This window comes from Scyliorhinus canicula, chromosome 8 (genome assembly GCF_902713615.1).
Source record: "Scyliorhinus canicula chromosome 8, sScyCan1.1, whole genome shotgun sequence".
Classification (NCBI taxonomy): domain Eukaryota; kingdom Metazoa; phylum Chordata; class Chondrichthyes; order Carcharhiniformes; family Scyliorhinidae; genus Scyliorhinus; species Scyliorhinus canicula.
This window is the reverse complement of record NC_052153.1, coordinates 83,791,629-83,806,834: the sequence shown is the minus strand read 5'-3', so window position 1 is coordinate 83,806,834 and position 15,206 is coordinate 83,791,629. Positions and strand designations below refer to the sequence as shown.

Below are 15,206 nucleotides of genomic sequence, written 5' to 3'. Positions count from 1 at the left end.
CCTCCCCACTTCCTTCTCCAGCCAGCCCGTTTTATAAACTCTACATCGGCCCAAATTGCAGAATCATAGAATTTACAATGCAGAATGAGGCCATTTGGCGCATCGTGTCTGCACCGGTCCTTGAAAAGAGCACCCTAACTAAGGCCGCGTCTCCACCCTATCCCAATAACTCCACCTAACCTTTTTGGACAATTTAGCATGGCTAATCCCACTAACCTGCACATCTTTGGACTGTGGGAAGAAACCGGAACACCCGGAGGAAACCCACACTGACACGGGGAGATCGTGCAGACTCCGCACAGACAGTGACCCAATCCGGGAATTAAACTTGGGACCCTCAAGCAGTGAAGCAACTGTGCTAACCACTGTGCTACTGTGCTGTCCATTGTGCTACCCTGCTGCCCATGACAGGGCCGGTCCCTTACCCACTGCCATCATCCTCTGTGCCCCAGACACAGCCTCTCACTCCAACTGCTCCTTTTGCTTAAAACCACTTCTGGTCCACAAATCTATTCACCGGTGGAACACAGTCTTCTTCCATCACTCCTGCACCTTTTTCCATCAACATGCCCGCCCGTTAGCAGGGAAAAAGGTCCAAAAACACCATCACAAGCGAGAGCTATCAAATTTGCGACCCCTCACACCATGGTTGCCACCGGAAGTCGCTAAGCCAGTGATATACGCACCCAGAAGCGTGACAGCGGCATTAAGAGACCGTCTCAAGAACGAGTTAAATGGAATGTAACAATGCAGTATCTTATCGAAGGTGACTGAGCTGACCGACAGACTGGGTAAGCTCCATGATGCGTGCGCATAAACCAAATGGGGTCTTAAGAGTATGCATCTATCCGAAAGATGTAAATAATAACATAAGAGAACACTATCCCATATCAAAAAGAGAAGAGATAACTGCAGAAATGGCTCATGCCAAGTATTTCACAAAATTGGACGTTTCCAAGGGATTCTGGCAACTACACCTTTTGAGTGATATTGCTTTAGTCGATTACCTGTCGGCATAATATCAGCTTCCGAGATCTTTCACCATGCTATGGAGACTATCATTGAAGGAATACCAGATGTTCGAGTGTATGTAGATGATGTGATTATGTGGGCCAACACTCTGGAAGAACACTCTTTACACCTTGGCACTGTGTTGGACCACGTGATCCACCCTGGTGAGTCCTACACGGTCCCGGGCTGCACCATCTACGATAATATGGATTTGGTCTAGGACCTCATCCATCACTCCCAGAGGGCTAGTCTGTCGACAGTAGGAACTACTTCTCGCAGAGGGTGGTGAATTTGTGGCACTCACAGCCCCATAGTGCAGGGGAATCTGAGACATTAAATCGAGAAAGCGAAAGATATATTTTTGATTTTAAACAAAGGGTTAATGGGATATGGGCAACAGGAGGGGTGGTGCATTTGAGATTGCGCAGTACTAGGTCTTCTCGACGATTGACCCGAAATCCGCCTACCACCAGCTCCCCATCCGTAAATCAGACCGTCCATACACTGCCTTCGAGGCGGACAGTCGGCTCTATCACTTCCTTAGGGTTCCCTTTGGCGTCACTAACGGGGTCTCGGTCTTCCAAAGGGAGATGGACAGAATGGTCGACCGATACGGTTTGCGGGCCACGTTTCCGTACTTAGATAATGTCACCATCTGTGGCCATGACCTGCAGGACCACGACGCCAACCTTGCTAAATTCCTCCACTCCGCCACTCTTCTCAACCTTACGTACAATAGAGAGAAGTGTGTGTTCAGCACGACCCGCCTGGCCATCCTCAGCTATGTAGTCCAAAATGGACTTCTGGGGCCCGATCCCGACCGCATGCGCCGCCCCCTCCCCCACTGCCCCAAGGCCCTCAAACGCTGCCTGGGGTTCTTCTACTATGCCCAGTGGGTCCCAAACTTTGCGGACAAGGCCCGCCCACTCATACAGTCCACTCAATTTCCCTCGCGGCCGAGGCACAACGCGCCTTCGCCCGGATCAGAGCAGGCATAGCCAAGGCTGGGATGCACGCAGTAGACAGACACTGCCCTTTCAAGTAGAAAGCGACACTTCAGATGTCGCCGTCGCCGCCACTCTAAATCAGGCAGGCCGACCCATGGCATTCTTTTCCCGCACCCTTCATGCCTCTGAAATTCGGCACTCATCCGTCGAAAAAGAGGCCCAAGTTATCGTTGAAGCTGTGCGGCATTGGAGGCATTACCTGGCCGGCAGGCGATTCACTCTCCTCACTGACCAATGGTCGGTAGCCTTCATGTTCAACAACACGCAGTGGGGCAAGATCAAAAATGATAAAATCTTACGGTGGAGAATCGAGCTCTCCACCTATAATTACGAGATTTTGTATCGCCCCTGCAAACTCAACGAGCCCCTAGACGCCCTCTCCCGAGATACATGTGCCAGCACACAAGTAGACCAACTCCGGGCCCTACATAACAGCCTTTGTCACCCGGGGGTCACACGACTGTACCACCTTGTCAAAGCTCGCAACCTCCCCTACTCCGTCAAGGAAGTATGGACAGTCACCAGGGACTGCCAGGTCTGTGCGGAGTGCAAGCCGCACTTCAGCGGACTGGACCGCGCGGTCCTGGTGAAAGTCTCCCGCCCCTTTGAAAGCCTCAGCGTGGATTTCAAAGGGCCCCTCCCCTCCACCGACCGCAACACGTATATCCTCAGTGTGGTCAATGGGGTGGGCCTTTACCACCCCATGCCCCGATATGATGTCTGCCACCGTCATCAAGGCCCTCAACACAATCTTCGCTCTATTCGGTTTCCCCGCCTACATCCACAGTGACAGGGGATCCTCATTCATGAGCGATAAGCTGCGTCAGTTCCTACTCAGCAGGGGTATCGCCTCCAGCAGAACGACCAGCTTCCCCCAGGGAAACGGTCAGGTAGAGAGGGATAATGGGACGATTTGGAGGGCCGTCCAGCTGGCCCTATGGTCCAGAAACCCCTCGCTGGCAGGAGGTCCTTCCTGATGCACTACACTTCATCCGGTCACTACTGTGCACCGTCACAAATAACACACCCATGAACGTGTTTTTACCTTCCCCAGGAAGTCTACATCCAGGGTGTCGCTCCCGACTTGGCTCGCAGCTCCAAGACCGGTCCTGCTCCGTAGGCACGTCCGACTCCACAATGCGGACCCCTTGGTGGACAGGGTACACTTGCTCCACGCCAACCCCCAGTATGCCCACGTGGAGTTCCCTGACAGCCGCCAAGATACTGTCTCCCTCAGGGACCTGGCACTGTCAGGTTCCGCTTCAACACACTTCCCCACCCATGCGCCACCCTCCCCTCCCCGGCGCTACCAATATTAACCCCACCAGGTCCATCCCTCCTTCCCCTGCCCATGCAAGAGGACGGTGAAGATTTTGGCACGCTCCCGGGGTAATCCGACTACTGGCCAGCACCAACACAGCCAGCACCGATGTCGGTGACACCAGCACCGACATCGCCGCTACCGTTGCGTCGCTCCCAGTGAATCGTCAAAGCACCGGATCGACTGAACCTCTGACGGGCACCAGACCATCAAAATGGACATTTTTCTTCCCTCCCCACTCTACATCATTTGCAACATTGTATATAGTTCCACACCACCTGCCGGACTCATTTTCAACAGGGGGTGAATGTGGTGAACCACTTGTGCATCTGTATTAGGGGATGTAAGGTAAGACCTGTTCTACAGGTTCGCCGGTAGCCTCTGCCGGCTGGCTCCACCCACAAGGAGCCGTATAAATATGCGTGTCCTTCTCTGATCTGCCATTTCGCCAGCTGCAGTAGGAGACCACGCATCTGACTGCAATAAAGCCACAGTTGTACCAATCTGAATCTTTTGTGCAATTGATCGTGCATCAGATACATGTTGCATACATGTGCCCAGAGACCTGGCAAATCATTGGACAGTTTTGTCCCTGACTTGAGGCTGAAGGCCCAGTCATGCAACTTCAGTCGCCTGAAATTGTCTCTCCTCCGTGACCAAATTGTCTTTGGTGCAGCTAATGATAAGCCCTGTGAGAGGTTGCTACGGGAAGTAGATTTGGTACTGGAACAAGCAATGAAGGTTTGCCTGGCGACGAGGTAGCTGCACAGCCAATAGCACACTCTGCTCAAAACAGTTAGGCACCAACTCAGAAGAAGGCGCCAGTGCAATCAGTGCTGTGACACACGTCATGAAGAAATGTAGTCTCAGTGTAGTCGGCCATTTTAAGCGGCCGAAAGGAGCCTCCACCTTGTGCTGACCTTGGAAAGGGTCTAGAGGAGGTTCACAAGAATGATCCCTGGAATGAAGAGCTTGTCATATGAGGAACGGTTGAGGACTCTGGGACTGTACTCGTTGGAGTTCAGAAGGATGAGGGAGGATCTTATTGAAACTTACAGGATACTGCGTGGCCTTGACATAGCCCACGGCAATGCCCATCCTTTGGAAAAGTCTGTTCCAGATGCGGCTGTGTCGGGCATTTTGCAAAACAGTGTTTTGCGTGTCCTTCCATGGACCATATAAGATCAGTAAGTGTGGTTGATGAGAATCATACAGACGAACAGTTCTTCGTCGATCTCATTGCAACCAAGGACCAGAAGAGTCCGAACAAAACAAATGAAGAGGCAATTTCAAAAATGACCAAAGCAATTAAGAATTCTCCGGAAACCATGAAAACCAGATGGAAATTGGTGGTGTTCCTGAATAACTCATTATTACCATGCGACTTTGACACTAAAACGAGAGCCAACATCCTCGGTCGGACTGCTTTGTATAAGCTGAGCTCGCAGCTGAAAGTTGTTGATCTGCCGGACCGCCGGTTTATTATGGAACGAAAACAATGGAGAGTTTTCGGTGCATCTGAACTTGAGCTCTCTGTGGACGACATGAGGGACATGTTACTGTTTTATATTGTAGACATGGACTTTGAGACCATCATAGTAGCGGATTGATGTGAATCCCTGAACTTATTTGAACGGCTGTGTGTCCCAAAAGACGGCTGGCCAGCTGAATACGACAGACCCCTACAAGATACCAGAGTGTGCAAAATTGATGAGGATTCAGAAGAAGTCCAGACAGAGGACAGCAAATCAGACAAAGAGACGGAACAGTTAGCGAGCATTCCGCAATTCTGGTAAACAGTCTACAGGAATGTGCATGTGCTTAGTGGCATATTACAGGAACATGACAAGCCTGTATTATAGCATCTACATACAAGATGTGAATGCTAAATGGTCAGAGCATGAGAAGTCGTGGAGCTTCACTCTGGAATTTAAGTTTGTGCCCAATGAATATTACATAAATGAAGTGATCACGAAAGTATATCAGATGGATTCATTGCCGCTTGAAATCATTCTTTGATGAACCAGAAATCATGGGGTGCATAGGATGCAAGATCGACTGGAGGGAGGGCAAAAATGTCACATTGAAAACAATTAAAACTAAACCGACGCACAAAGATCGAAGCAGTCACAGAATAGTCACGAGAACTGCATGAAGTGAATTGTTCTTTAACTCCTTCATTCCCCCTGAAGTTCCACAACGTGGAATGTTAAGCAAAAGTTCGGCAGGCAAACTCAAGGCTGACTTTGAACTTGGCTGCCTCCTGCATGAACATATAATTCTGTCTGCAACATTGTATTTTACAGGAGAAATCGTTGCAGACAATTCTGAACCCGATTATGACTGCTACGAATATGTACATGATGACTTTGAAGAGGATGCGGAAAGTAATGGCGTGGAAGGTGAGACAGATGAAGACCAGTATGAATTGCTTGTTTGGATGGAATGATGAGGTTGTCACGGGGGACGCCCAGACCGCGCTGGACACTAAGAAGGGCGGGAGCTCGGAGATGGTGCACTCTAAAATAAAAACTGAGATCAAAGTTGCTGATACCACAGAGGGCCAGCCACTGACCAAGCAAGAAGCAGATGTCATTGACCCAATCTTAGAGACGTTTTCTCCAGAGCTACTTGGTGAATCGTTTTAGACCTCTGAAATGATTCCAGTAGTCGACTCCCTGATCCTCGAAAACACTGATGATGAGTGGAAAGACATTGATGATGCATACGTTGATAGCAGCTCTGATGTTGAAGAGATTGACAATGCCGAGGGTGAAACAGCGGAGGGGCTAATGACAATCTCGCTCTGCAGTTCAATGTATCACTCATACATTCTCGAACTAGACCAGAGCGTGTTAGCATTGTTATCCTAGTAAAGAGGAGCCATTGAAGATGTTCCAGCGAGCCAAGAAGTGGGCATGGTCACACAATCCAGTGAGGACGCGTCGACGCCTCAGAATCAACCAGAAACTCTGCGGACCTCTGAGCTCAGGGTGCAGACCAGCGCCAAGCCTCGACATGAACACAAGAGAATTCAAAAACCTATTTTTAAAACTAGAAGAGAAAGAGAAGACTGAGAGAGTTAGTTCATCCCATTGACAAAAGTAAAAAAGGAGACGATGAGGTCAGGGCTGACAAACCAGAGACAAAAGAAACGGCAAGCCGCAAGAGAACCAGCAAACATTGTTGTGACAAGAAGCAAAAGAGAAAGAAGCTGGTGACGCATGCGTGGCAATCTTGGATGCATGCCTTCCAAAGACATACAGTAAAGAGGAGATGAAATAAAAGATAGACACTCAAACCAATCTTTGGAAAGGCTGGCAATAGCCCAAGTGATCACAGGGGTGACCCGTGAGACAGGCACAATGAACTGTGTGAAAGAGTCGGACGCTGACCACATATCATGTTTATGGACACCCTAGTTAAACTTGTTCATTTTGTTTAAATATATCACAAATATATAAAGTTGAAATAGTAATAATGGTTGTAAACAAACACTAATGTTTTCTGAAGAAAGGAGATGTGGTGATTTGCCTGTGAACAGTATTGCAGATGGCTGGTGGTGCAACCTCCAACCAGCAGGTTGTGGTACAGACCCACCATGCGGTCTTGAGACAGTGGTCATGTGACAAGGCATTCAGATATAAGTGGGGCACATCCGGTGATTGACAGATGGTTATAATACATACATGAGTGAAAGATCTTCTTATCTCTACTCGGGATAAGGTACTCAGTCTAGTTGAAGAGATCCAAGCACTCTTTATTTTTCAAGAATTCACTTAATACATTTGCACAAAATTAAATCGAAAAACTTTTGAGAGTACATTGAAAAGTCCTTGAGATACGGGAGAGTAAAAGAAAAGTGTTCCAGAAAAGGCTACAAAATAAAAGCAATTTCAACAAAGACTTTAAAAGTATTTTTCACAGTTGCTTCAAGAATCTCGGAAGACTAAAATTCTTCTAATAATCAGTCCTACAGATCACATTCTTAAGGAAATCTTTATCTATGGTTTAGCCCTTATTTATTCTCATTGGTTCTAATTCTCAGCTGAGACCCTCCTAATTCATTGAGGAAAGTGTCAGTCACTTAACAGGTAATTGGTTAATTAGACATTAATCAATTACTCTAAATTAATTATCCTTCCTTGAAATCGCATGGTTCGCATGCATTATGTCCCACAGTTGAACTCCTCACATCATGCCTAGTCTCAGTTTATGCCATTGTTGCTAATTCGTTGAATGTACCCTCATCACTTTTGTTGCAACATTAGTCAGCATCTATTGACAGTCATGGCCAGGTTCAGTAGTTTAGTCAATTTTTATAACTTGGTCATATTTCTGTAGATTCAGTAATTTTTAAGGATCATTTTACTTTCCAGTATATTTTAGCTAGTTCTCTTAAAGGACCCCCTAAATAATTGTTGAATCTAATAATGAGGACAGTCGTGCTTAGGGTTGTTCCAGGGGAGTGCAAAGAAACTCCATGATAACTTGCTCTGTAACAGATCGTTATCTTACCACGTGTGATTTAATAAAGATCCTGGTTTGGGAAAGTCACAAGTTCTTTGGTAGATTCCTTGCTAGACATTGAACACCGAACACAACAATCCTGTCTTTAGGGTAACAGAGAAATGCAGCCAAGCTGCTGTGTACCTTCCTCATGTGTGCAGGCTCCTCCACTAAACCAAAATAACAAGTTCACAGTGGCATCATTGTAAGGACCAATGCCTTTGCTGCATAATGTTACCTTGGACCTACAAACACTCCACAAGCCTCCAGCATTCTCAAGCTTATCCTGTAGCTTTCTGGTGGAAAGATGCACATGATGTGGACTTGCTCACCCTGGCCATCCTGAAGAGGTCATTGAGCCTTTTCTGCCATTGCGTCCAAATGCCAGGCACTAGTCTTATGCTGCTGACCCCAGCTGCAACCACCTTCCAGGATGCACCTCCAACCGAGGGAGCTCTATCTTCCTGTTGACTGGCATTAGTTGCTCACATTTGGTGGACACAGCCCAGAAGAGAGCATGGAGAGATTCTTCATCAAACCTCAGGGCTGCTTTTGCCATTCTTCCCTTCCTCTCCCCTAGCTCCCTTGCCATAAGACATAGGAGCAGTATTAGGCCACTCGGACCATTGGGCCTGCTCCGCCATTCAATCATGGCTGATATTTTTCTCATTCCCATTCTCCTACCTTCTCCCCATAACCCTGATCCCCTTATTGATCAAAAACCTATCTATCTCTGTTTTAAAGACACTCAGTGATTTGGCCTCCGCAGCCTTGTGGGGCAAAGAGTTGCACAGATTCACCACCCTCTGGCTGAAGAAATTCCTCCTCATCTCTGTTTTAAAGGATTGTCCCTTTAGTCTAAGATTGTGTCCTCTGCTTCTAGTTTTTCCTACAAGTGGAAACATCCTCTCCATGTCCACTCTATCCAGGCCACGCAGTATCCTGTAAGTTTCAATAAGATCCCCTCATCCTTCTGAACTCCAACGAGTACAGACCCAGAGTCCTCAACCGTTTCTCATACGACAAGCTCTTCATTCCAGATATCATTCTTGGGAACCTCCTCTAGACCCTTTCCAAGGTCAGCACATCATTCCTTAGATACGGGGCCCAAAACTGCTCACAATACTCCAAATGGGGTCTGACCAGAGCCTTATACAGCCTCAGTAGTACAACCCTGGTCTTGTATTCTAGTCCTCTTGACATGAATGCTAACATTGCATTTGCCTTCCTAACTGCCGACTGAACCTGCACGTTAACCTTAAGAGAATTGTGAACAAGGACTCACAAGTCCCTTTGTGCTTCTGATTTCCTAAGCGTCTTCCCATTTAGAAAATAGTCTATGCCTCCATTTCTGCATAATGTCACACTTTTCTACATTGTATTCCAACTGCCATTTCTTTGCCCACTCTCCTAGCCTATCCAAGACCTTCTGAAGCCCCTGGCTTCCACAATGCTACCTGCCCCCTACAGATCTTTGTATCATCTGCAAACTTAGCAACAGTGCCTTCAGTTCCTTCCTCCAGACCATTAATGTATATTGTGAAAAGTTGTGGTCCCAGCACCAACCCCAGAGGTACACCATGAGCCATCAGCTGCCATCCTGAAAAAGACCCCTTTATCCCCACTGTCTGCCTTCTGCCAGTCAGCCAATCCTCTATCCATGCCAGGATCTTACCCTCAACACCATGGGCTCTTAACTTATTTAACAGTCTCCTATGCGGCACCTTGTCAAAGGCCTTCTGGAAATCTAAATAAATAGTCCCCGGTTCTCCTTTGTCTAACTTCCTTGGTTACTTTCTCAAAGAACTCTTAACAGGTTTGTCAGACATGACCTCCCCTTGACAAAGCCATACTGATTCAGTCCTATTTTACCCATGCACTTCCAAGTACTCCACGATATCATCTTTAATAATGGACTCTAAAATCTTACCAATGTCCGAAGTCAGGCTAACCAGCCTATAACTTCCCGTCTTCTGCCTCCCTCCCTTCTTAAACAATGGTGTTACATTAGCCACTTTACATTCCTCTGGGACCCTTCCTGCCTCCAGTGATTCCTGAAAGATCATCAACAATGCCTCCACAATCTCCTGAGCCATCTCTTTTAGAACCCTGGGGGGTAGTCCATCCGCTCCAGGTGATTTATCCACCTTCAGACCTTTCAGTTTCTCCAGAACCTTCTCCTTCGTGATGGCCACTGCACTCACCTCTGCCCCCTGGTTCTCGTGGAACTCTGGCATCCCACTGATGTCTTCCACCATGAAGACTGTTGCAAAGTAACTATTTAGTTTGTCTGCCATTTCTTTGCCTCTGATTATTACTTCTCCAGCCACATTTTCCAGTGGTCCAATGTCTATTTTTGCCTCTCTCTTACCTTTCATATATTGAAAAAAACTCTTCCTACCTTCTGTTATATTACTAGCTAGCTTGAACTCATATTTCATCTTCTCCCCCCTTATTGCTTTTTTAGTTGTCCTCTGCTCGCTTTTAAAGGCTTCCCAATCCCCTGGCTTCCCATTAATCCTCGCCACTTTGTATGGTTTTTCTTTAGCTTTTATGCTGTCCTTTACTTCCTTTACTTCCTTTTATGCTGTCCTTTACTTCCCTCGTCAGCCATGAATGCCTTGTCCTCCCCTTCGCATGTTTTTTCCTCCTTGGGATAAATTTCTGTTGTGCCTCTGAATAACCCCCAAAACTCCTGCTTTCTCTGTCTTCTGATTTATTTTCTGCCCCACCTCCTGACTGCTAGGGGGCCTGTACATAAGTCCCATCAGGGTCTTTTTACCTTTGCGATTCCTCAACTCTACCCCCAGAGATTCTATGCCTTCTGATCCTATATCGCTCTTTGCTATCGATTTAACTTCATTCCTTACTAACAATGCAACCCCACCCCCTTTGCCCATCTGCCTGTCCTTTCAATAGGGCACATATCCTTGTATATTTAGATCCCAGCACTGATCCCCTTGCAGCCATGTCTCTGTAATGCCCACAATATCGTATCAGCCAATTTCAACCTGCGCAACAAGCTGATTTACCTTGTTCCGTATACTGCGTGCATTTAGATACAATACCCTCAATCCTGAATTAACCACCTCCCTTTTCACACTTGTCACCTTTTTTGTTCTGCCTGACGGTGATGTTCTTTTATTTTGGTTCTCTATTTCCTCTTCAGTTATTACACCTTCTAAGCTCACATTCTGGTTCCCACCCCCTGACATAATAGTTTAAATCCTCCCAAGTGAATTTAGCAAACCTCCCAGCCAGGATATCAGTTCCCCTCCAATTTAGATGTAACCCGTCCTTCTTGTACAGGTCCCACCTGCTCCCAATGGTCCAAAAATCTGAAACCTTCCCTCCTACACCACCAGTTTAGCCACGTGTTTAGCTGCACTAACCTCCTATTTCCAGCCTCACTGTGACATGGCACAAGGTGTAATACTGAGATTACAAGCCTAGAGGTCCTGCTTTTTAGCTTAGCGCTAACTCCCTGAACTCCTTCTGCAGGACCTCATCACTCTTCCTGCCTATGTCGTTGGTACCTCTGTTTACTACGACCTCTGGCTGTTCACCCTCCCCTTCAGGACGTCCTGTGTTCGTTCAAAGACATCCTTGACCCTGGCACCAGGGAGGCAACATACCATCCTGGAGTCTCTTTCACATCCACAGAAGCGCCTATCTGTGCTCCTTACTATAGAGTCCCCTATAACTATCGCTCTCCTGCACTTGGCCCTCCCCTGCTGAGCAACAGAGCCAGTTGCGGTGCCACTATTCTGGCTGCTGTTGTTTTCCTCTGATAAGCTATCCCGCCCAACAGTATCAAAATGGCATACCTGTTAGAGAGGGGGACAGCCACAGAGGATTCCTGCGCTGACTGCCTGCCCTGTCTCGCGGTCACCCATCTGTCTGCCTGCACCTTGGGTGTGACCAGGTATCTGTAACTCCTATCAATGATGCTTTCCACCACCTGCATGCTCCCAAGTGCATCCAACTGCAGTTCCAACCACGCGGTCTGTGAGGAGCTGCCATTGGTTACACTTGCTGCAGATGTAGCCGACCGGAAAGCTGGAAGCGTCTCAGATCTGCCACATCTCACAGTTGGAGCACTGTGCCCCGCTGAGTGACATTTAATCATTAATTAATTAATTTAAAATAAACACTTGAATTGTTAGATTGAGTTACAATTAAGTATATGCCATGACACTAGATTATTCCTGTAAAATTAAATGCTCAATACTCATCTCTGCCCTCAGGTTTAGTTACACTTCTGCTTAGTTTATTGATAAGTTTTATTTTTTTCAAATTTAACAGATCTCTCCCTGCAGATTAACAGTTACAAGCCAGAAGAAGGAAAACAAAATAGGAAAAAAGCACCTCCTCCCACTCTGCACCGAAATACCTCACTGCACCAAATTACCAAGTTTCAACCTCACTCTAGCTGTCTCCTCACTCAGGGTGTCTCATCTTCACCGTGCCATGGCCATCTACAGAGGGAACATGCTTTAACTAGATAGCTCCTCTGTTAAGATCTTGAAAACCCGTTCATGTTCAAATTGAATGCCATTTGTGATCAGTGGCAAGAAGCAATTTAGTCTCTGGACATTTCAGAGAAATAGTAAAAACATTCAAGCGAACCTGAAATCAAGCCTGATACAATATTTCCCAAAATGAATTCTCAAGATCCATCTAGAAGGCACACATTTGCTGTGTCACATGACACTGTTCCATGCTAGATGCCATAATACTGGCCATGACCACCTTCTTCCAGGTAATGGCCAACACCTTAGCAACTTCGAATGCCAGACAACCCGCCCACTAGCATCGAATGGACAGACTGCACACTCACTTTGTGCCTCATGGGCTGGACACCTGCCCTCTAGCCCAAATTTGCATAAATGCCATTTTATACTGTGCAATTTGATGGCAGGAATGAGAGTTGGAAAGCCACCCACTTTCTGTTGTGAGCCCCACCCACTGTGACTGCATGTGTTATTCAGCCCATAATTTATGCCATTACACGCTGAATGTGTAAAATGATAATGGTGGGTTGGATACAGTGAGGTATTTAGGATATTAGTGAGCAAATTGACCAAGAGTATATCTCCTTAACCAATAGGATTTAAGGATTGAGAAAGAAATAGGCATGACATAGAAACAGGGGGCTGGATTTCCCGAGTCTTTGCGGCGAAATCGCTTTTGCCGCAGGGGCGGAGAAGGGGCATTCGCGTGGGAATCGTGGCTGGCGCCGCTGAAGTGATTTTCCCTCCCCGGAGAATCGCTCGCAAATTGTGCTTGCACGGTCTACTCAGAGTGGGTAGGGGGCCATTGACAGAGGCCCCCCCCCCATGATTCACTGAGGGCAACTGGGCGAGTTCCAATGGCGTGGTTCTAACCACCCATGGGAACCTTGGGTGGCGGCTGCGGGGGGGGGAGATCTTTCACCGGGGTGGGTGGGGGGGGGGGGGGGGGGGGGGTGGCCTCATGGACAGCCAGGCATGCGATCAGGCGACACCGATCCGCGGATGCGTGCAATCTCAGGGGGACCTACATCTTCCATCACAGTCCACGGTGCGAGCTCGCCATGCCGCAAGGGGCAGCCGCCACAGGCCGCCGCCGTGCGCACGCATGGACTCCCGACCGAAGTGCAGGGCCCCGTATCTGCAGCGAGAACTGTGTGAAGCACTCCGGGGCCCTGCCAGCCACCTGCAGGTAGGAGTGGACTTTCTTAAGGAAAGTCCTGTCCAGAGTGAAATGCCAGCATTTTTACGGTGGAGTGCGGACATAGCACCATTTTTGGAGAATCTAGCCCAGGGTGTAGGAGGATCAAATCAGGTATAGAAAGAGAAAAAAAACATTGGTTTAGACAAAGAGAGAAAAGAGACAGGAAAAGCAAGAAAGAAATAGAAAGAAAAATTAAACCTCTAACAATTTACTTTTTTCAGAAGTTTAATTTGTTCCGTTGTTGGGCTGGAGCGATTGATTGGCTTTGCATTAAAAGTTATCATGTTACTAAAAGGGCACTTGCATTGTTCATGATCTGTTCTAACTTTCTACAGTAAGTTTAATGGACTATTAATATGAAAATCCAGCAAGTGCTGAGGTATAGTGGGAAGATTTAGCACAAGGCACCTTTTATGTGAGTGTTATGGGCCAGGACTTAGAAACTCCAAAGTGTATTATGACGTTTACCTGATCTACAACCTTTATGTTGAATTTGGCTAGGATGAGCACAAAAGCCTTCACTGTGGGTGTGATTCATCAGATTTTCTAGACACTTCAATCAAAACAAGATTTATTCTAAGAATGTAGTTAACAGATATATATATATAAACACAGCAAGAATGTTTATGAATTACAAACATGAAGACACCACACAGCTACCGTAATCTATGTATATAAAACTTAATGAATTCATCCTTGGCTGTTGGTGTCAATTACGAAATCCAGTTGAACCAAAACCCCTTATCGAGGGTGTGGCCCTGCACACTGTATTCTCACTTGAATGGGACTGGTCCTTTTCCTGAATTTCTGATCGTGTTCCAACCAGCAGATTCAAACTCCTTCCGGAAAGCAACTATATATTTAAGGTTACCAAAGCAGTTAGCCGCAACCAATATGCTTTTTACTGGAACAAGTTTTAAAATGAAAACAGAGAAAGACAGGGAAAACACTTCTTTCTCCTTCTGCAAAGTAGTCAAACTGAAATGGAAACCTAAAAAATAAAACCCTCTCACCTGACAGCCACAGCCCAATGTGGTACAGGTCCCATGATAAGAGACTGGACCTTTCTTAAAGGGACACTCACATGACATGAGGCAAAGTATAGAGTGGCATAAATTGATCAGAAAGTTCTGGAAATCCTCAACTCACAGCACATCTCTTCTGCCTTGGACAGCAAATCTGCGCATTGTAAGCTCCCTGTTATTTTTCCAGATTTGGCCTAAGATCTTTTGACTGTTATGTACCATGAATGGCCTTTCACATGATTTATTTTTTGTTCTACAGTGAGGCAATGAACATCATAGAAGCTGCTTGTTTAGGAGCCTTTACCTCAGTCGCTTTGGTGGCAAACATTGCTGTTAACCTTATTGCATTTCTGGCACTCCTGGCTTTTCTTAATGCTGTGCTTTCCTGGTTGGGAAATATGTTTAATGAGCCTGGGCTCAGCTTTGAGGTAATTTTCTTTTTTATTATATAATCTTTCTTGAAGAAATTTGTTATTCTGAAGTGCTGAATTCTGTATCTCGCAACCAATTTGTATTTTCAAAGTATACATTATTGTTTTAGGAATAAAATGAATTTTAATAAGTTACAACCATTATTAAATGGGCAGCCATTACAAATTCAGTTTTCTGATGCGGTGC

General features: G+C 46.6%; 1 protein-coding gene across 6 annotated transcripts in view; it reads left to right on the top strand.

The window, feature by feature from the left end:
- The window catches only part of LOC119970362 (solute carrier family 28 member 3-like), a 422,249-nt gene that overhangs the window by 263,039 nt on the left and 144,004 nt on the right, over window positions 1-15,206 (top strand). For all 6 annotated transcript variants that reach the window (XR_005461594.1, XM_038804850.1, XM_038804849.1 and 3 more), the window contains exon 13: window positions 14,848-15,016. Coding sequence is in view for 5 of the 6 variants with exons in the window: in XM_038804850.1 (XP_038660778.1) it covers window positions 14,848-15,016 (169 nt within the window). In the remaining variant the exon portion in view is untranslated. The remainder of the gene's footprint in view (window positions 1-14,847; window positions 15,017-15,206) is intronic.